Source organism: Peromyscus leucopus, chromosome 1, assembly GCF_004664715.2.
Source record: "Peromyscus leucopus breed LL Stock chromosome 1, UCI_PerLeu_2.1, whole genome shotgun sequence".
NCBI lineage: Eukaryota > Metazoa > Chordata > Mammalia > Rodentia > Cricetidae > Peromyscus > Peromyscus leucopus.
This window is the reverse complement of record NC_051063.1, coordinates 99,517,359-99,540,327: the sequence shown is the minus strand read 5'-3', so window position 1 is coordinate 99,540,327 and position 22,969 is coordinate 99,517,359. Positions and strand designations below refer to the sequence as shown.

At 46.6% G+C, this 22,969-nt stretch overlaps 1 protein-coding gene across 1 annotated transcript in view; it reads left to right on the top strand.

Annotated features, from left to right (window-relative positions):
- The window catches only part of Cckbr (cholecystokinin B receptor), a 41,818-nt gene extending 25,927 nt beyond the window's left edge, over positions 1-15,891 (top strand). The window contains 6 exon segments of the mRNA XM_037211925.1: positions 13,588-13,839; positions 13,995-14,244; positions 14,540-14,760; positions 14,801-15,037; positions 15,040-15,220; positions 15,222-15,891. Of these exon segments, the coding sequence (XP_037067820.1) occupies positions 13,588-13,839; positions 13,995-14,244; positions 14,540-14,760; positions 14,801-15,037; positions 15,040-15,220; positions 15,222-15,420 (1,340 nt within the window). The 3' untranslated portion in view covers positions 15,421-15,891.
- Positions 15,892-22,969: the final 7,078 nt, after the last annotated feature.

The following is a 22,969-nucleotide window of genomic DNA, read 5'->3' as shown; positions in this document are numbered from 1 at the left end:
AGGTTGCCAAGGGTCTGCAGGTCACTAAGTTCTGAACAATTTTTCAGCCACTCAGTTTCTTAGCCAGGAACAGCATTTGAATGATTCAGTACACTCTCCTTTGATGAGGATGTGGGAAGAACAACCCTTATCCACTGCTGGTAGGAATGTAAACTAGTACAGTCATTATGGAAATCGGTATGGAGGCATCTCAAATAAAAAAATTACTGGGGCTGGGGAGATGGTTAACGTGATTGCTGGCAATCAAGAGGACCAAAGTTCAGATCCCTAGAGCCACATGAATGCCAGGTACCAGTTGTGGCAGCTGGCTGCAATTCCAGCCTATGAAGGGAGTTCCACAGAAACCTAGCCAGTGAAACTAGATGTATCTGTGAGTTTGGGGTTTGACTGGGAGACCCTGCCTCAAAGAACAAGGTTGAAGAGCAACCAAAAATAATTTCCAACATCAGCTTGCTCCCCCCGCCACACACACACACACAAGCCTGACAATCTAGCATTCCATCACTGGAACCCACAAAAAAGTGGAAAGGAAAAAGCCTAATCTACAAAATTGTCCTCTGATCTCTTCATTTGTGCCATGCCATAAGCACACCCCAGACACACACCACAAACACATAGGCACACACAATAATAATGATTAATAAAATATGGTTTAAAAGAAAAACAATAGAACTGCCATATGATCCAGCTGTACTAGTCCAGGGCATGTACCAAAGTGACTCCCTGTCTGACCCCAGAGATTCTTGCACATTCATGTTTACTCTGCTGTATTAGTCACAACTGCACAAAAAAAAATGGATTCTTTCTATATGTGGAATGCTAGAGGTAAACACAAATGAAATTTTCGGGAAAGCAAATGATGTTGGAAAATACTACATTAAGCCAGGTAACTCAGAAAGACAAAAAAGGATATTCTCTCATATGCAGACCCTAGCATACAATGTTTATATGTATGCATCTAAGTGGATATGTGTGGATACACCATGAGAGGAGAAGAGTTGAGGAAGTGGGGAAGGGCAATAGGACACTGTGACATGAGATTGGAAAGGAGATGAAGAAAGGGTTGGAAAGGGAGGGGAGGGTCAGGGGATATAGGAGAAGCGACTGGTAGGGGAATTAACAAAGATATTTTTTAAATGCCAAAATGAAACTGATACTATGTATGTTCATTTAAAATTCCTAAAGCAAAATAATTATCAACTTAAAAATAATATGAGGCCTAAATTTATAATTCTCTTTGAGAGGAAAAGAATTCATCAAAGGTAACGTGCCTGGAACACAGTTTCTGTTATCAGTTTTTATGCAGTGACTAGACATCTTGGGGACTTTTCTCTCATTTCCTTCTCTCGCCCTCTACCTGCAAACACTCTAAATTCTGCCTCCCTACTTTATGGCAGTTTTTAGATCCATCTTTACACTATCTCTATGACTTTAATTTAAGTCATTATTATGCCCCATCTGAATTGGTCTCACCCCCTAAATTGCTTTGACACGAGTTGTCACAGCAATCTTTCTAAAGCCCCCGTATCTTCCTGGTATGGCTTACAAGGGTCTCCACTTACCACCTCCTTCACTAGGAGGAGTATCGTTTTCTACAGCAGCTGCAAGAGATTATAATGAATTCAGTGCTTAAAGCCATTCATTTATTAGCTCACAGAGCTATTGGCCAGATGTCTGCCCATTGTGGCTGAATTCTCTACTCAGGGTGTCACAAACTGTCATTTACACTGAATTCTCTTCCAGAAATTCCAGGAAGGACTAAAAGTTCCTGGTGTTTCCCTGGCTGCCATAGGGTAACTTCTCTCAGCTAGAAGTAACTTTCAGGTCCTTGCTGTGTGTCCTCCTCCACTCTCCAGCTTGTAACAGTGGTTGTTATTTCTTCACAGGGTTCCCTTTCTTTATGCCATCAATAGTATGTTGAGGGGTTGGAGAGATGGCTCAGCAGTTAAGAGTGCTTACTGTTCTTCTAGAGGACCAGAGTTCAGTTCTTGGCAGCTACACTCACAACTGCCTGTAACTCCAGCTCAGGGACCCAATAGACCTTCTTCTAGCCACCATAGGCATCCACATACATGTGACACACATAAAAACACACAATGCACATAAGTAAAAATTTAAAAAATCAGTCTTTAAAATCATTAGTGTACTGAGTTGGATATGGTAACTGTCTTAGTTAGGTTTCTATTGCTGTGCTAAAATACCATGGCCAAAAGGAAAGACTTGGCTTACACTTCCACATCACAGTCCATCATCCAAAGAAGTGAGGGCAGGAACTCAAGGCAGGAACCTGGAGACAGAACTGAAGTGGAGGCCATGGAAGAATGCTACTTACTGGCTTGCTCTACCATGGTTTGCTTAACCTACTTTCTTATACATGCCAGGACCACCTTCCCAGGGGTGGTAACACTCACAGTAGGCTGAGCCCTCCCATATTAATCATGAAGCAAGAAAATACCTGATAGACTTGCCTACAGGCAATCTGATGGGAGCACTTTCTCATTGGAGTTCCTCTTTCCAGATAACTCTAGCTTATGGTAAAGTTAACAAAACAAAACACACACACACAAAAAAAAAAAATAGTACAGGCCTGTAATTCCAGCACTGGGGAAGTGAAGGCAGGAAGGTCAGGAGTTCAAAGTCATCCTCATCTACTTGTGAGTTCCAGAAAAGCCAGGGCTACATGAGACCCTATTTCAACATGCACTTGCTTCTTCAAGTATCTGATTTCTGTTGTTCTCTGTCCAACCACGGAAAAACCCTTGGCTGTTAAAGAACAAATATGATTTGACTAGGACTACATGGATAATTTCTATATTTTTGAGAGCAACTGATTAGCGACATTGATTCCACCTGCAAAATCTCTGTTCTCATGTAGTCATGTAGTCATGTAGCTAATACCTCATTGTACTCATTGGTCTATCTAGACTCTAGAAGTGATTACACAAGGATGAACATGATTAGAGATCACCCTCCAAGAGAGTCAGGAAAACATGAGATCAGATAGATAGGTGTTGAAGGAAAAGAGAACCTTCCAGAAAATATATGTAAAATCCATATGACTAGGAAATGTATAGCAAAAGGTGGGAGGGGCACTTAAGAAGGCCATTGTGTGTTCAGCAGAGGAACAAAAACTACTGAGCCACAGCAGAAACCAGGCCATGTGGGCTTCATAGATCTGATTCCCTCTCTCCTAAAAGCAAAGATTGGAAGGCTGGCATAATGTAAATGGTATTCTGAACATTGAACTCTGGCCATAAGGTAGAGGATTGGTTGGAAAGAGGCACTAGCAAAGTGTGATAGCCATTCTAGGAGCCTAGAATTGTAGTGCAAGAGACTGTTTAATACAAGCAGAGTTGTTCAGTAGCTAAAATCAACAGGACTTTATGATTGATTGAATGTGGGAGCAATGTAGCTCTATTCCCCAGGAAGCAGACTCTAAAACAGAGATTACTGTGAAGGATGTTTACTAAGGAGTACTCTCGAAGTCATCACCTGTGCAAGAGGGGATGAAAATAGGATTGGGCAAAGGGAAGGGCTGAGCAGTAATCTAGACCCGACAGAATCCTCAGCCAGCCTCAAAGGAGGAGCTCGGGTGTTGTGAACAGTTTGTCCTTTAGTGGGATGAGGAAACTGGGGCTATTTCCTCTGTGCTGATCAGTCATTGGATACATGATACCCCAGGAAGGGTTTGTGATTTTGAAGGAGTTGGTACTCTGCTCTGACAACTTCTGGAGGGGACTGAATCTTGAGCACTGCCTCCTAGGCAATGAATCCTTTATTTTTGCGGAGTCTGGACTTTGTGTCACAATGTCCATTACAGGGGTGGAGGAGCACAGAGGAGTAAGGATGATTCTTAGGCTTCCTTTTTATTTTTTTTTTTTGTGTATGAGTGTTTTGTCTACACATATTTATGTATAACACATAAGTGCCTGGTGCCCACAAAGTCCCGAAGATAGCAATGGATCTGTTGGAACTGGAGTTGAGAATCACTTTACCTGTGCTGGGAACCAAGCCCAGGTCCAGTAGCAAGTGCTCTTAATAGCTGAACCATCTCTCCAGCCCTAATTTCTAAATTTTCAATTTGTGCATCTTAATGTTTGTATGTAAGACTGTGAATTGCAATCTTTGGCTTATTTGGTAAAAATCCCCGCTATAGTGAGAACTCTTCAGGGACAGATTGGCTGCATGGGAAAATGGTGCACAATACCATAACTGATACCTAGATACCTCGTTTGCTGGATACGTGAATGCAATCTACATTTATTTCCATCTTTCTCTCCCCCTGCATTTCCCCTGTCCCCTTGTTTCTCAATGCTACCGTCATCCAATGTGGGAAAAGTTCATCTGATTATCAGAGATACCACCTGTGCTGGAGCTGAACAAACAGACATCAAGTTCCTCTGATCCAGGGCTCTCGGAAGAGCAAGGGAGACAGTGGAGCAGGAGGGAGAGGGTGATCCCAGGTTTAACCCTTCCTCCAGTGCTTTAGCCCTTGTGAACTCAGTGCTGCCTGGTCAGGTCCTTTCCAAAACCTACCCAGACTCCTCCCAACTCTAATCCTCTCTCCCACAGATGCCCTACGCCCCCCAAGACTTCAGACAGCCACTTTGGGAGCCTAAACAGTGATATTTCATCTCATACTGGAATGTCTTTGGAATGGAAGCAAATGAAAGAAACAAAGATGAAAAAAATAGAGGAGGCCGGTCCTCGGGAAGCTGAGTCCGCTTCAGTCTCGCACTTCACATGCACCTTCTGCTTTGTTCCCTCCCGCTGCACCCCAGTGACCCAGTCCTTTTCCGGCCCCCTCTCGTGGGAACCCAGCACCCTACACCGGTGCTGCACCTGGGCTGAGGGTAAACAGCATTTTGAGTGGGGGTGGACGCTACCTAGAGACGAGGGAGATGACCAAGCTGCCTGCTCCCCATCTTTCGCCTGGGTCAGGACCAGGACTAGAACCCTACTACATCTCAACCCAGTTCATTTAGCGCAGTTCTCACATCCATTCCCAGCTGCCACTAATGCCCTAGTCCACTCTAACTCGCGGTAGCTTTTTTTCCGTGTACAGTCTCGTGTACAGTCTCGGTTGTGAGCAACTGCGGCCCTCCGGACCTCCTGGAGACCCTGGAGCAGAAGCCCAGGTTTTGGGTTCCAGATAAGAGATGGGGTGGACTGAGGCAGAAGCTAGGGCTACCTCAGCCCTCACAAAAGAGCTGCAGAGAGCTAGGGTAGTGAGGCGATACTGTGATGGTTACTGCGGCCACTGCGGCAGGGCATGGTAACTGCGGCTCCAGGCGGTCTAAGGCACCTACTCTGTAGTGGGGGATCCTGGGACAGAAACCATATCACCACCGCCACGTCCGCATCTTCTAAACCACTAAGAAAGATACTGGACCCCCACAGCAGCAGCAACTCACTCCTCCCATCATGTGGTCCCCTTCGCCTCGCCGGCGTACGCGCAGGCGTCTACAACACACACAGGCACACACACACACACACACACACAACACACACACACACACACACACACACACACCACACACACACACACACATTTCCAGAACTAAGGGTAGTGGTATGAGGGGTGGCCAGGAAAGATAAGAGAAGGCGGGAGAATCTAGCACGGGGGCGAGCCTGGAGAGCAGTCACCCAGGAGCGCGCGCGCGCGCGCTCGGAACTCTGGAGCTGGGGGGGGGGGGGGAGGCGCGCCAAGTGTCACCTGGTGGGACAAAAGCCGTCCAGAGCCTGGGACCGGCTGGAACCGAGGCGAGGCTGGTGGAGGAGTGGAAGGGTAGGAGACAGGGCAGGGGGCGGGAACCAAGAGAGGCGGGCGATGTGGTGGGCGGGAGCCTGAGCCATCCGCGCTTCGGGAGCAGGTGGAACCGGGCTGTAGCCCAGTCGGCGGATCTGAGTGGACTTCACAGGGACCATGGAGCTGCTCAAGCTGAACCGCAGTATGCAGGGACCCGGACCCGGGCCGGGTCCTCCTCATTATGCCGCCCGGGTGTCCCCCTCCTCAACAGCAGCAACTCTGGCAACCTCAGCTGCGAGCCCCCTCGCCTCCGCGGAACCGGACCAGAGGTGGGTGCCTCCCTAAGCCCCTCTCACTGCACCCCATATCACTAATAAATAACCCTCACGACCTCTACACCGTTGTAGGACTTTCCCTCGTAGTACTTCCTCGGCTTCCACACAGATCCCTCCCCTACACACACTGCGCCCCAAGCTCTAATAACTCCATCACACCTTCACACCACCTGGTTTAGAGCCCCTGGCCTCACATTCCTTGTGCTATACCTACGACTTTTGATCATTCCCAAGCTCAGCACCACACAGCTGGGAAGCAAGGACCTCTTCTTGCCAGCAGGTCCAGCTCTTTCCTTTTAACATCCAGTTCAGAGAGCGTGCAGCACTGGAGAGAGAGACAGAGCCAGGTAAAAGAAAGGCAAAAAGAAGGGGGCTGAGCCGGGTGAGGACCAGAGCTCTCTGGACTGCCTGAATGGGAGACTGGAGTTGCAATCTGTCTCCACCCCTCCCCACCCCAGCCTTCCCAAGAAAAGATTCTCAAATCTGAATTTAGCCGGCACTAGGGGATGCTGCCTTTCTTGTTTTATTTGTCCCCAAATTCCTCTGCTCCCAGAGTCAAGTCCTTCACCGATCTCTATGCTTCTTCTGTTTTTCTGAAGTTTTGGAGTCCTTCCAAAGCCCCCAAGTATCTCTTTTCTTATGGCTCACTTTCCTAGAGCCAACCTCCCCTTGCATCTGTCATCCCATCCCTGTGTCACCGCTACCTTCCCGTCCCACTGCCTTCACTCATCCCGTCTTCCAAGTGACTCTCCCTCTCCATCAGCTAACATCTTCATTGCTTCACTGAACATTTTAAAATGCATTTCCCTTTTCCATACCCATGTTTACTTGCAATGTTTAATGAGCACTTGCTAGGCTAAGCGCTGGGAACACTGGAATGAACTAGACACGGTCTGCAGTCTCATCCGTCTGCAGTCAAGTGCACAGGGACAGAGACCACTGGGAAAGTCACAGCCTGGGAGTCCCACAAAAGGGTCTGATTGGAATATGACACCCAAAGGAGATGGGGGTCTAACAACCTCACTAAGGGTGCAACCTGGGAGCTTGGGTTCTATTAACAGAAAAGGAAAGAGATGGATCTGTGTTCAAGAAGTAAACATTGGAATAAATTATAATCTACATATTTACTTACCCATAAAACAGTCCATGCTTTCCAGTTTGGCTGTTACCCACTGTCACTTAGTTCTTTCATTCAGGAAATATTTATTGAACCAGGAAACTGTGCTAAAGGCAACAAGGATATGAGTTTAACAAAACTGACACAATCCTCTTCATGGAGCTCTGAGTTATAGGGGAGACAGACAAGTAAGCAAAGGAACGCAAGCACAAAGAGAGAAAGATCGTGATATACAAGAGGAACACCCCAGCCTGCCCTACCTTGGAATTAAGACTGCTTTCCTGAGGTGGTGGATATACGTTGAAGCAGAAAAAATATAACAGACAACTAATAAAGGAGCAGAAGAGGCGTAAAGTGTCTTAGGCAAAAATAGGCTGTCCAAAAACTCAAAGTTTAAGCCCATGGCACATTTGTTCAGCACTACACAGTTTTGAATGGCTGGAACATGTGCCATTAAAGGTACATAATCAACACTCAGGCTAACCAGCCTGGAGTGTTTATGGCAGGCTTTATAGCCCTAGCAAAGGAGTGTAGATTTTATCCTAAGCACTGGGATCCACTGAAGGATTCAGTAGTGCTGCCAGGGTTAGTGGTGCTGTGTCGAGAATGGATGGGCAGATGAGATGGAATGCAGAAGGATACTTTAGAAAGCTATTACATTACACAGATCTAGCTGAAAGATGATGCTAGCATAGACAGAGGTACTGGCAGAGGGGATGAAGAGAAGTGGATGTATTTGAGAGCCACTTCTGGAAATGGAATCAACAGAGTCTGATGATTGATTAGAAGTAGGGAGGGTGGATGAGGTCAAGGGATGAAATCCAGTTTCTGGTTTGGGAAATTGAAAGGACGTAGATGGCATATCATGAGAAAGATAATCAAGGAGGGGCTAGATCTGCCTTCATATTAGAGCACTTGACTAGCAACTGCAAGGCCCTGGATTCAGTTCCCAGCAACAAGGGAGCAGAAGCACTTTTGGAAGAGGGGATTACTATCAGCTCAGTTTGGAATCCATTGAGTTCAAATGCTGATGGCTAACTCCCCAAAGTTGAATGAACTAGAACTTACCTAGAGGGCTGAGCTGGAAATAAAGACTTGAAAAGTCTTCACCTGGAGGGAGTATGGGAAACCATAGGAACAAAGAACATCTTTTTTTAAAAAAATGTATAAAATGAGAACAAGGGAGCTGAGACAGGCTCCTGTAGGAGCCTGGTATTTAAAAGCAAAGCAGAGGGGGGGAAATTCCATGAAGAGACTGAAATGAAACAGAAACAGTAGCTGTGTCTTTGAGGAAAAGAGAGGAGAGTCTTGGCTAAGGTGGAGTAAGGGATGCCAAATATTGCCATGACAAGTCAGAGATGGACAAAACAGCCACACTGGTGTTGTTTAGACACAGTAACTAGTTCTTAGGAGGGTATGTAGATACCAAGACCTCACTCAGAAGATGGAAGATTGGGCCCCAGGGAAGAGGTTGCAAGAAGTGAACAAGAGTAGTTTAGGCAAAATGTCCAAGAATAGGGGTGTTGGGAGAAAGAGAAATAGGACCATGGTAGAAATTTATGGGTTGAGGAAGGGTAGAGCTCCTTTGGAAACAGGGTCTTACTTGTTGCCCAGGCTGATCTCAAAATGGTGGTTTCAAACACTTTTTATGATTAGCCTCTAGAGTAGCACACCCTGGGTATTTAAAAGTAGGGAAGTATCAAGAGAGAGGTATTTAAAGGTTCTGATGAAAAGGAGGGCAGCCAGTAGAGGAGGCTCCCTGAAGAAGCAAGATGTTCAGTGATTCAGAGCCCACATGCAAGGGCAGGCCTCATTTATCTGAAATGTCTTGCACACATCAGGTTGTTATCCAGGTGCCCAGACATGTACACACACATGCACAAGTGTCTACTACACATGGTATGCCTAACTGCTCATACCCAGGCCAGGGCCCCTACCAGGTGCATATGTCACCTGGGTGTACCCCACAGCCATATGGCTCACAACCCCACCACCCCCACAGGTGCATATGTCACCTGGGCCCATAGTACCCCCACAGGTGCATATGTCACCTGGCTCCCTGCTGGCCCTGGGCCATAGTTGCATATGTTGGGCTCCATAGTACCGGTGCATATGTCCCTGGGCCCATACCCCCACAGGTGCATATGTCACCTGGCCCACAGGTGCATATGTCACCTGGGCCACAAAGTGCATATGTCACAGTGCATATGTCACTGGGTCCACAGGTGCATATGTCACCTGAGCTCACTACAATGTTACCAAGAGAAATTTGGATGTTGTGCACTTTATTTTTAGACAAACCTGTGACTTTACCATTAGCTCAGATGATGTCCACAGTAAAAATGGGCAACACCCACACTCACATTAGTATTGTCCACAGTCATTTAGGGTTGTCTGTCACATACTACTCTTATTTTATAATTACTTACAAAATATCACATCTTCCCCATGACTGTTTAAGTAAACCTTCTCCAGATATTACCCAGAAAATCATGCAGTATCATTCTTAAGCCCTCAGATAATTTCAGTAAAGACTCGGATAGTCTCTACATTCACTCATGTTCTCAGCTATTTCACACCATCAAGGTTAACATCTAAACCAAGCTAAAAGTGTTAACATCTGACATTTTACTCAATTAAATAGTGCCCACACATCTTGGATGTTACTACCACCCCCTCAGTTAGAACCACCATCACTTGATTATTCCCTGGTTCACATACAGAGCTCTGCATATAACCCATGCTTCCTGAAGATGTCACCTACAAACTCTAAATGTTATCTAGTCTGGGCTATTGTCATTGTTACTCTGATGTCATCAGAGTTACTCAGGTGTTCTTTAACTTAAACACAGCCCATATTCAATCTGATATTACCTTTAGACATGTAGATGTTACCTTGTTCCAGCTATCTCCCAAAGAAATAAAGGCTACCTTCATCTACCTCTATATCACTCTCAAACTCTTAAGCATTACTGTGTTCTGCTCTTACCAACTCACCATTGCATATCACCTCTGCTTCCTTACTTAGTGCCACTGACACTCAGATGTCTCCCATGTACCATCTATTTCCCTCAGTTAGTTGAACACTACCCACGCTCACCACAGAGAGATATACATGAGTATTACACTGATGTCTCTGTTCATGAGTAACCAGACATAGAACACCAGGTGAAGACATTGGCTACTTCAGTTCCTGTGATACTTTTCTTAGAAAACCGTGTTTATTTTTGTTTTCTTTTGTTTGTTAATATGCTATCATGTGCTTAGGCTGGTCTTGAACTTGTGATCCCTGCCTCCAATCCTTGGAATTACAAGCATGTGCCATCACATTCTGGTTAGAGGGTATCAGGGACCAAACCCTGGGCTCTGGGCATACCAGGTAAACACTCTACTAACCGAGCCACATCCTCAGCTCAAGTCTATCATTTGTTTCAGATGTTGACTGGATCCTTGATCTCATGCTTCTCTGCCATCATCTGGATGACCACACACACACACACACACACACACACACACACACACGCTCACACACTAACACACTCACATGCTCACACACTAATAAACACACACATTTACAGTCTCTCATCTCTCTTCATACTCACACACTCTACATGTTCACACATTTGGTATACATAGTTTGTCATACTGTGACTTTATCCTCTTGTTTCCAGAAAACTCCAAGTATATTAAAAATTTTGTAAAGGGGAAGCCTAGTTTCATCTTCTTGGACCACCAATAGCCAAGCTCAAGGGCACACATATGGTGTGTATCAATTGCATTAATGGGTGAGACACAAAGTGCTATACAGTCAGAGTGTAGTAATTACACTAAGAATTAGTTAAAGAGAGATCCAGAGGATGATGTGAGAAAGATGGGGAACAAAAGAGGTTAGGATGGGTAGAGACAGAAGAAAGTGAACTTAGAGAAAACAAAGAGTACAAAAAGGGTCACCTGTTCCTTCCTCTACCAGGTCCAAGGGCCTCTCGGACGAAGATCTAGTGTTTTTTTTATTCTAGTGTTTTTTATTGTCCCTGTACACACACACACACACACACACACACACACACACACACACACCTCATGCACTTCAAATTTATCACACATAAGCCTTCCATAATCTGTCCCTGTGAAAGAAACATAGTTTGAGCCAGGTATGGTGCACACACCATACTCCTAGCACTCAGGAGGTAGAGGCAATAGGATATTGTTAGTTCATAGCCAGCCTAGTCTACATAGAGAGCTCCTGGACATCCAAGACTATGTAAGGAGACCCTGTTAAAAAGAAGAGGAGGAAGAGGAAGGGGAGAAGGAGGAAGTAGAGGGAGAGGAGAAGGAGGAGGAAGCTTGAAAAATAGACATAGGAAGGCAAGAGTACTGTATCAAAATCAGCCTGTCATCTGCTATTGGTCCACCAAGACCTCCAACGTGTGTCTCCTAAGATACACAGGTAGAAAAGAGAGGAACAATAGAGTGAGGTGCCATGATGGAATATAGAGGCAGGGGCAAAGAGGTATTTAGATTGAGATTTGATGGGAAGAAGAAAGAAATAGTATGGCCTAAGGCAGCTGTAAGAGGCAAAACATTTCAGGAATCCTGAGATCTAAGCAAGTAATATTACTGCTAAGTCCTGTTTGGAAAAAATCTTTTTTAAAGATTTATTTTATCATCATCATCATCATCATCATCATCATCATCAGTAGTAGTCGTTTTAGTAGTGGTAGTGGTAGTAGTAGTAATAGTGTGTGTGTGTGTGTGTGTGTGTGTGTGTGTGTGTAAGTGTGTGTACACTAGTGTATGCAAAATAGAGCATGGGGTTCCCAATATCCAAGATCTGGAATTACAGACAGCTGTGAGCCAACCAACATAGAAATGTTCTTTAGAGCTAAGCCTGCTCTCCAGCCCCTGTTTTGAGGGTTTCTAACAAATAGAACGTATCTATTGTCTAATAAATAGAACAACTTCTAAATAAGCTAGTTATTCATTATGAGGCAGCAATAGAGTTTGGAAACTAAGCCAAGAGTCAGATAAGAGAAGAAAGCTGGGCAGTTAAAGAAGAGAAGGCTGTACCTCTGGACCCCTCCTGCCCCCACAGTGTAGGAGGCTTTCTCTCTTCAAGCTCCCATCTCCCTGACACTGAGGCCATGGATATGGATGACTCAGTCCACTTCAGTTCAATCCATTTTGTTCAGGTTTGCATGTTTATGATATAAAAGTCCTAGCTAGGATGAGTCTATCTCCCAATAGACAATGACACAAATGAATTGGTCACCTTCTAGCCCTTCTGACTCATCCAGAAACACTGGTCCCTCCTGGGGATCCCACAGCTTCTTGTACATCTCTCAACCACACTTCTTATCATACTGTGTGGCAATTATCTGTTTAAGCATCTCAGATTCCCTCTCTACTGTAAACTCTCAAATGGCAGGGAATTTGTCAGTCACCTCTTTGTCCCCAGTGCCTGACACAAAGGGAGTCCCCTGCAAAGGTTTACTGAGTACGGATGAATCTTTGGAGAATATTAAAGCACAACTCAGAGAGGAAAAGGGGGGAATCTAACAAATGTGTAGGGAATATGGAACATGCATGGGTCAAAGGAGTGGGAGATTAGTTCAAATGAGATGCTCAGGATAGCTTTCCAAAGCAGTGGCAATCAATCTGGTTCTCGGTAGATGAGGGATTTACAGGCATTTACCAGTTTAGGAAATGTTTGTGATTGGGGTGGAAGCAGGGGTTTATGACAGAGTATTCATTCCAAGCCTGAGAAATCAGCTTGAGAAGGGAGTCAGGAGTGCTCATGATGCATTCAAGAAACTGAGTCATCGAGTGGCTTGAGTGGGTGCAGCACTGAGAGGAGGTGACAGTCCTGGAGGAGGGGGTGTAGATAGTACAGAGTAGTGAACGGCTTTTCTCTTTTGTAGTTGGGGAGAGGCTGGCTTTGTTTTGTTTTCTGTTGTTTGTTTTTTAGAGAACACAGACATGATCCAACATTGTTCTAAGGGGAGTGGGTGGTCAAGGGTGCAAGGAAGTCCAATGGAATGGTCAGAGAAGGAACTTTCAATCTGGTGTCTACAGATTAGTGATCTTGAGAAGTATCCAACCAGTGATGGGAATAGGTCCTAAAGCCTTTGCAAAGAAACAAGCATGGAACCAACCACAATGAGAGAGGATTCTAAGGAATAGTAGAGTTGGGCCAACTCAACTAAGCCTCAGCATTTATGATGGTGAAGCATTTACTGCCATCATGTACTACATAGTCCCTTAGGGTTAGAGAGAGTGTTCTCAGGATGTCAGGATCTAACGGGATATTATGGTCTGGGGGTAAATGGGACTGGGGGTCTGAATGAATGGTGCTCAAATCCTCCTACAACCACCTCTCTTCTGCCTAGAATTGGAGCTGGCCATTAGAGTCACCCTTTATGCGGTGATCTTTCTGATGAGTGTTGGAGGAAATGTGCTCATCATCGTGGTCCTGGGACTGAGCCGGCGCCTGAGAACTGTCACCAACGCCTTCCTGCTCTCCCTGGCAGTCAGCGACCTCCTGCTGGCTGTGGCTTGCATGCCCTTCACACTCCTGCCCAACCTCATGGGCACATTCATCTTCGGCACAGTCATCTGCAAGGCTGTTTCCTACCTCATGGGTAGGTGAGACAAACACATCTCCCCTTGGCCCTCTTCCTTCTTAAAGTACTTGACAAATATAAGGATTTTTCCTGATGGGAAATCAGGAAAATCATACTGGTGAGCATGCAGGGTGTGTGTTTCCCAGGTGACCGTTTCCTCTCACCTTGCTTAGGGGTGTCAGTGAGTGTGTCCACGCTAAATCTCGTGGCCATAGCCCTGGAGCGGTACAGCGCCATCTGCAGACCACTGCAAGCACGGGTGTGGCAGACACGCTCCCACGCAGCGCGGGTGATCTTAGCCACATGGCTACTGTCTGGACTACTTATGATACCTTATCCTGTGTACACCGCAGTGCAGCCAGTGGGGCCTCGAGTGCTGCAGTGCGTGCATCGCTGGCCCAGTGCTCGTGTCCGCCAGACCTGGTGAGGGCGCCCCCCCACCCTATCTTAGAAAGTCCTTTTTCCATCTTCATCCGAAGCTTACACCCCTTCCCCAGAGCAGTCCTCCAGTTCCTCCAAGATTTTTCCCGCCAAGCCCCATTCTGCACCCCCACATTTGGAATTCCAATTTGGGCCCCTCGCCAGTCTCTTGCCTTTCCCAGTGGCATCCCCAAATCTACCCTGTCTCAGCCACATGGCCACAGTTGAGTTTTTCACTCTTCTTCTACCTGTAACTGGCCGCATGAGAGACGGTGATTGGTTTGTTTTATGTCTCCAGGTCAGTGTTGCTGCTAATACTTTTGTTCTTCGTCCCGGGTGTGGTTATGGCGGTGGCCTACGGGCTCATCTCTCGCGAGCTCTACCTTGGGCTTCGCTTTGATGGTGACGACAGTGAGACCCAAAGCAGGGTCCGAAACCAAGGAGGCCTGCCGGGTGGGCAGCACCAGGTAGGTGAAATGCACGAGGGGCGGGGCTTTGGTGATGGGCATGACCTCCTTAGTGGGTGGATCTGAAAGGAGGCGGGAGCCCATGGTGAAAGCTGTGGAGAAGGGGCTTCGAGTGAAAGTTGGGCTGCAATATGAGAGGAGTCTCTTCTGCTTCGATCGCACCTTCTGTGCTCTGTGCTCAGGGCCTGTCCACCAGAACGGGGCTTGCCGTCCTGAGACTAGCCTCCCTGGGGAAGACAGTGATGGCTGCTACGTGCAACTTCCGCGTTCCCGACTGGAGATGACAGCGCTGACCACGCCCACTCCTGGGCCAGGGCCAGGCCCTCGGCCAACCAGGCCAAGCTGCTGGCTAAGAAACGTGTGGTGCGAATGCTGCTGGTGATTGTTGTGCTTTTCTTCCTGTGTTGGCTGCCAGTGTACAGCGCCAACACGTGGCGTGCCTTCGATGGTCCAGGGGCACACAGAGCACTCTCAGGGGCCCCCATCTCTTTCATCCACTTGCTGAGCTATGCTCTGCCTGTGTCAACCCCTGGTCTACTGTTTCATGCACCGCCGCTTTCGCCAGGCCTGCCTGGACACATGTGCCCGCTGTTGCCCACGGCCTCCACGAGCTCGCCCCCGGCCTCTTCCGGATGAGGATCCTCCTACCCCTTCCATTGCTTCACTGTCCCGGCTAAGCTATACCACCATCAGCACACTGGGGCCTGGCTGAGAGGTTGAGTGAGTGGAGAATGAGACAGGACACATGATCCTATAAACCGACCCATCCAAACACAAAAGAAACACACCAGGACTAATCCAGGAGGACACCCAACAGCATGGATAGACCCCTCCCCACAGAAAATGTTATTTTTGCTGTTCTACCTGAAAGAAACAGGAGTCTCACACAGGAAAGGAGGCACACTTCTGATATGGGACTGAGTCCCACCCTGGCACTGACCCACTGGATAGACAAACACAATGTCTGTAGCAGTGAATTTTCCCTACACAAGGAGAGCTCTGACAAGGGCTGACTGGCTCCTCACATGCATACATTAATGGCACTATTCTATAGTGTCCATAGCCTAGTGCAAGATTGACTTAAGACAATGCAGACTGTCCCCAGTTTGACCTCATCATTTCCTTCCTCAACCAGCATTGAAAATATTAGTAGGCCTAATCACACACACCTTCCCAACATACGGACTTTCAGCAATGAAAAGTCCGTCATCTCTTTCCATTAGGGACTGTAGCCCTGCCCTCTTCCTTCACCAGACCACCTCATAAAACAATAAATGACTTAGTGCCCTCTTGGAATTTCTGAACTTTGGGAGGCAAGTGAGCAGGTGTGGATTATGTAAAGACTTCTTCATCTATTTTCTTCCATGACTACTCAACTCTGTGTCCAGCCATATGCAAAAATGTTTTGGTATGAGGATAGACCGGGATGGGTATATCTCACTCAGTTCTCATCTTGGACCTATCCATACTCCAGTGATGTAGTAGCTGGGATTCAACATGGTAAATGGGATATCCATGACACCTCATGATTCCTGAGTACATTCTCCCACTTGATGCCATGGTTAAAGTACTATATTAATAGATGTTTGATAAATTTTTGATGAAAAGATGAAAGACTATATAAGACTTAGATTATTCAAGTGTGTCTGAAACACCAAGCATCAGACTGTGGCAGGTACATAGAAATTAACTGAAGAGTGGGGTCTTTTTATTACATACTTGATCTCCTTTTGTTTCAGAAACTGGCCAGGATACAGTTGAATAGAAGTGCCTTCATTAGATGTAGCAACAAAGAGACTTGGGGGTGATGGATGGAGTGCAGGACTGGGGGTCAGTGTGAGTTTCAATTTCCCTTTTGACCATAAAACTCATCTAGCCCCAGAGAAAGGCAGAGAACAGCAACCTCATCGCATCACATCACATCACATCACACACACACAGAGAGAGAGAGAGAGAGAGAGAGAGAGAGAGAGAAACAAGCAGATGATGGACAAGGATAATCAGAGGCAGAATATTGGAAGAAAAAAAAGATCTTTGATGTTTTATCTAGCAACAGATAGGAGAATAGGTTGTCTTAGAGTTACTGTTGCTGTGATGAAACACCATGACCAAAAGCAAGTTGAGGGGAGGGTATTTGGCTTACACTTCCACATCATAGTCTGCCCGACCTGCGCAGCTGGAGCACGAAATCTGGCGAGCACTCTAGACACCCAGTTTCAGTTCATCAGGGAAGCAGCAGTCTTTATTCATACCAACACCCGCTTATAAACCCCTCTAACCGCAGGGGTCAAGGAATGGTTACTCTGTATCCAGAGGCAAGCCGGACACTGTTTTCCAAACAGGAAAAACCACAGGGGAACTGATCCCCAGCACCCTCCGGAACCCAACTGCACATTTTTCACACAAACAACTTAACTGGGACAGGACAAAAAAGGGCATTTAAAATTAAGGCAGCAAACTTACTGCTGCCAACAATAGTCCATCATTGAAGGGAGTGAGGACAGGGACTCAAGCTGGAACCTGGAGGCAGCAGCTGATGCAGAGGCCATGGAGGGGGGCTGCTTACTGGCTTACTCAACATTGCTTGCTCAGCTTGCTTTCTTATAGAACCCAGGACCACCAGCCCATGGATAGTATCACCCACAATAGGCTGGGCCACCGCCATCACTCACTAATTAAGAAAATGCCCCATGGGCTTACCTATAGCCAGATCCTATGGAGGCATTTTCTTCTTTTTTTTTAACTTTTTTTTTATTTATTCTTTGTGTCTTTCACATCATACATCTCAATTGTATTCATCTCCCCATCCCTTCATATCCACCTTCTGCCCTTGCAACCACCCCCCCCCCAAGCAAATCAAATAAAATTTAAGAGAAAAAAAGAAAAACATCTTGTCATGGAAGCTGGAGTGTGACACAGTGAGTCACTCAGTAAACTCTTTTGCTCATATATCTTTACTTGCAAGTATTCATGCAAAGAGTCATTGGTCTGGTTTGAGGCCTCTGGTTTCTGCTACACTATCGATGCTAGACCCTGACTGGGACTCCTCCTGGATATCCTGTTGTTGCCCTGTGTCCTTGAGATCCTTCAGCTTTGGGTCTGAAGGACCGACCCCTTCACATGCTCCAGCAGATCACAGATGGGGTGAATGTTGGGGTGGGCCAACTCATAAACCTGGTTCTGCACCTGGGTAGTTGCAGGGTTGGTCAGCCCGCCAGCTCTCTCGTCTTCACCACCAATGCTGCAGAGAGGGTGAGCTCTCCAGTATTGCCCTGGCTAGATCACCCCCTGCAGCAATGAGCGAGGGGCGGGGCCAGTTCTGCTTTCACTCCCATGGAGGCATTTTCTTAATTAACGTTTCCTCCTCTCAGACTTTAGCTTGTGTCAAGTTGAAATAAAACTGTCCAGCATACAGACAAAACAAACAAACACAAAACTGTCGAATGTCTTATAACAGTTTAGGGGAAAATAGAAATAATTTTAGTGGACCAGTGATGGCCCTGCAGGTAAAAGTACTTGCTGCTTAGAGTGATACCCCTGGGTCCATTGATGGAAGGAGAGAATTGACTCCTGAAAGCTGACCTCTGACCTGCACTTGTGCAGTGTGGCATGTGTACCTGTGCTCACACATTCACCGTACACTCATAATAATAATTAACCATTCTAAAATAAGAGATAACAGCTAGTGGTTCCTCAGCTAGAGGTTGGTACCTCATGAACCCCTTCCCTCTCTACGCTGAGTGTTGAGATAGGGGAGTCCAGGAGAACTTGATGGTAAATATGATCTAAAATACACTGTATTCATGTAGGAAAATTATCAAAGAATACATTTTTTAAAATGTAAAGAACTATACTGATGTAAACTCTGAGGAGGAGACAGGCAGACCCAACTTTTGTGAGACATAAGGTATATACAATTTCGAATCCTTTACTAAAGAAAAAGAAGACAAAGTTCATGGACATAAAACTGCTACAGTCCTGACCATGCACCTTGGGAAAAGGTTTGTACAAGAAAGGATCGCTGAAATGAAAGCTTCATTGGCTTTGTCTATTATCTGCTCACTAACCAGTCTCCCGAGAGGAAGACTGGATGGAGGGAAGGACAGTGGAAAGGGACAAGGGGCCCTCTGTTTACCATTATAGGGCCGTTCCTCTCCATCGCTTCTCCCGAGTTCTGGGCTGTGAAAAGCTGGGGGAAGAAAGAAAATGAAGGAGAAGGCGTTCCAAGCTGTCAACTTAAGACAGTGCTGGTTAAAAATAGAATCCCAGCTGGCCTGAGGAGCTGGAGGGAGATATTAGGCCTTACGCTCATGCCAGCTTTTCTATGGGAGCAGGAATGGGCTGTCCTTAGGCTTCTCGGTACTTTCAACCAACCCTTCTAAAGGGATGATGAGGGCTGCTCCTCTATCAGGATGGCATTGATTCCTGACGACCACCAGAAAGAGCAGGAGCTGGGGTCAGGGAGGACTGGGTCCAGCCTCTTTTAACTTCCAGTGTGAGCCTAAGTGCTGTAGTCCAGGCTTAACCTAGAACCAAGTACAGGGCACAGCCTGAGAAATACTGGTGCAACCCTTCACTCACAGAGCACCCACGCCTCCACCATCCAACTGTGCAATATCCTGGTGCCAGATGTGAAGTCCTGAGCATCTCTCTTCTGTTTTATGTTTGCTGCAACTTGGCAAACCATGTCTGGTACAGACTTAAGGTCACTGTCCCCATGAGGCCTGCTTGATGACTCTGAAGGCCTGTCTGTTTGATGGGTCCTTCATTGTTTTCTTTCTCCTGACAGCTGTTTGCATTCCTGCCTCACCTCTCTCTTTGAAGGAAACAGGGTGACATAACAGGAAGACAACAGAGCCAGGTGCAGAGGGGGTGCTGGGGGGTGAAACGGTGATGCTTCCTGGTACTGTGACAGGCATTTAGACAGATTCGTTGATTTCCTTCCCAAGGCCCTTCCACGGAGCAGTCCCCTTCTTCCAACAGTGAGGAAGGTGAAGCTGGGGGACTTTGGGTAGTTATACAAGTCCCCACATCCAGAAGAGAGCCCAGAACTGAGATCAGGTACCGGACTCCAAAGCCTTCCCTCTCCACCACAGGCCTTGGATTCTTTAACCCCTGCAGCACTAGCCAGCCTGTGTTGTGTGAAACTGGGTTTGGTGGTGCACACTTTTCATCTCAGCACTGGAGGCAGAGGCAGGTAGGTCTCTGTGAGTTCAAGGCTAGCTTGTTTTACATAGTGAGTTGCAGGATAGTCAGGGCCATACAGTGAGACCCTGTCCAAAAAAAAAAAAAAAAAAGTAGCATGATTTTATACAAGTTGTCTCAGTGAGTTTCAGTCCCAACTGTCTAACAGGAATGATTATGTTGCATCCATTTCATTCATAATACCATTTCAGAATTAACTAGAACGGTGAACATTGAAGTGTATCATCATTGTGTTTGGCATGCAGTGTGATAATGGTTAAACTGAAATTACTTTGTGACCAGGAGGAAGAAAAGCACCGGGAAATAGTCTACAGATAGACAGTCTATCATTTGGATCTAGAGTGACCTCCCAAATGCCCGTGTTAAATAAAGTCTTAGAGCCCAGCTTAGTGATATTGGGAAGTGGTGAAAAGTGTGAGGGTGGGGGGTGGGGGGGGTGATAAAAAAAACTGTGTTCACGCGGCTGTGGGTCTACTTGTGCGTGTGAGTGCATGTGTGTATATGGGTGTGCCTAGCATATATGTCTGCTAGCATGTGGAGATAGGTCAACCGCAGACATCTTTCCCCAGGAGCCACCCACCTTGTTTGCTGAGACAGCGTCTCTCAGTGACTTGGAACAGTAGACTAGCCAGAGAACTGGGAGGATCCCTCTGTCTTCACCTCTTCAAGGCTGGCACTAAAACATGTACTTCCACACCTGTCTTTTTAAATGTAATGTAGGTTCCGGGGAACTAGCCCAGATCCTCATGCTTGCACAGGAAGTTTGTTATCACCTGAGCCATCTTCCCTAGCCAGCCTGGAATACGCTATGTCAAAATCTGCCTCGGCTAGGATTAAAGGTATGCCCCACCGCCAGCCTAAACTTCTTAAGGACATGGGGCTTAGCAGGAAGTCTTCCGGTCTTTGGAGGCATGCCCACAAAGAGGATATTGGAATGCCAGCCCCCTGCTTTTCTTTTCGCTTCTTAACCATCATGTAGTGAATAGTTTTGCCCTGTCACATGAGCTCGACCACGGCCCCTCCACAGCCTTAAAGCAGTGGAAACTGTTTAGATGCTCTCCAGTTTAATTAATGGACCAAAACTGTGAGCCAAGCCAAGTTTTCCTCTCTATAAGGGAATTATTTCCTCTTTATATGGTGAACAGGAAACTGACTTACACAAATAGTCATCCACAACTGAAAGGAGCAGACTCTTAGTTCAAGAGGAGAGTCAGAACCCGCTGTAAAATGACACTAGAAAGTAAAGTCAGTTTTGAACCCAGCTTGGCCTGACCCCAAAGCCCATCTTTTCATCATAAATCCTGACTGATTTCCAGGGTGGGTAGGGTTTCATTAAGAGTTGGAGGAAACAGCTGAGAGCAGCTTGTAGCCGCTCAGAACTCTTCCCGGGGCTCAAAGCAGAGGGTAGATATTACATTTGTAGCTCATTCTGCTGGCTTGGACCCCTCCGCAGCTCTTGTTCTACTCTCCCTATCACTATAGGGAAGCCCTTGGGAACCATCGTCCATAATGCAAAAGCACTGGCAGTATCCTGGAAATCCCATCATCTAATGTCTCCCAAGGAGGCAGGTTTCATAGCTGTGTCTCAGGAACTCCAGGGGGTAAGCTAGAGGGAAGGAGCTGTCACCGTGAGCATGTCGAGGGTACAGAAGCCACATCCTGTCACACACACACATCTCCAGTCAGAGAGGAACACTGATTAGTCAGCTCTGACTCGTGGGGGAGAAAGATGAGTTACAGACTGTTCATTCAAGGAACCGCTAGGAAATGGAGAAGGAAACAAAACAGGAGGTGTGGGGAAGACAGCAGGCCCTATCTCAGCCTTGCCGTTGAGGCCCAGTTGATGTGGGGCTCTCCAGCAAACCGCAGCCTTTGTTGGAGATTCAAACTGTGATCCTGTGGCTGCTGGTTGCTCTCTGAACCTCATCTACGACTTCTCAAACTCAGGAGGTACTTGAGCAGCCGGAACCTTGATCCATCACTAGCAACATGCAGAAAGATCATCACCTCCCTTCAGCCAGGACCCAGGCTTTTGGCAATAGAATTCCCAGCCTTGCCATGTAGCCACATCTTGGGGGTAGGAAACAGTTAATGAATTAGAGCCACTGAAGTAGAACTTGTCTTAATCAAACACCTTTGGACGTCAGAACGCTAAGTAGTCATAGAAGCAGTGATCGATAAGAACTGGAAGGCTCCCGAGGAATGTACATTCAGAGGATAAGGGTAGCTAGAGATAAAGTGTAGTTGTTCAGGGAAAAACAAGAAGGCTTTGAGCAACACTGAAGAGGCAGAAAGCCAAGATTTTCCACACTGGAATATAGAACCTCAAGCATATTTTAAGAAACAGGGTTACCTAGCTGAATGTGGGCAAGGCGGTACAGCTAGCCGTAAGGGCCCTACACAGATAGAAGCAAAGCCTTCCAGGCAGAATACAGACTGATGGCAAGGAGGATTCCTTTCCTGCCTAATCCAGAGATGACATCCTGATGGTGCCAAATTTAACCATATTGGTTTTTCTGAAAATAATAGCGTATCTTTTCATGGCATTTGAAGCCCAACCCCTTAGCAGCCTTCATGTGGTCCTATAATTCAGAAAAAGAAAAAAAAAATCTACAAGAGCAATTCAGGGGAGGGGTGATGGAAAGTCTGACTTTAAGAGGCATTTCTAATTATTGCAGCCAGAGAGAAGGAGGGCCTTGAGGGGGATCAGGAAGGAAGCAGCTGCATTTTTCAACCTGGAACGATGGCACAGGGCAAACAAGAACTACACAAGAAATGAACGGGTCAGGCCCAATGAGACCAATGTGTGTCTCCTGCATGGGGAGCTAACAGCACAGCCCTGATGTGATAGAAGGACCCAGTGCTTAGCCTACTCCACTGCCATTTACCAACTCGGGAAAGACTAGCCCTGACAGGGTGCTTACCCTTCTGGCTTTGTTCTCCCTCCACTGTCAGTATCTCTCGCCTGTGGGTACTCCATAGCTTGCTGCTGGCTGTCAGGGTTCCATGGAGCAGATATCTTCCCTTAGAAAAGCACAAGCTCGGTGTGAGTGTTA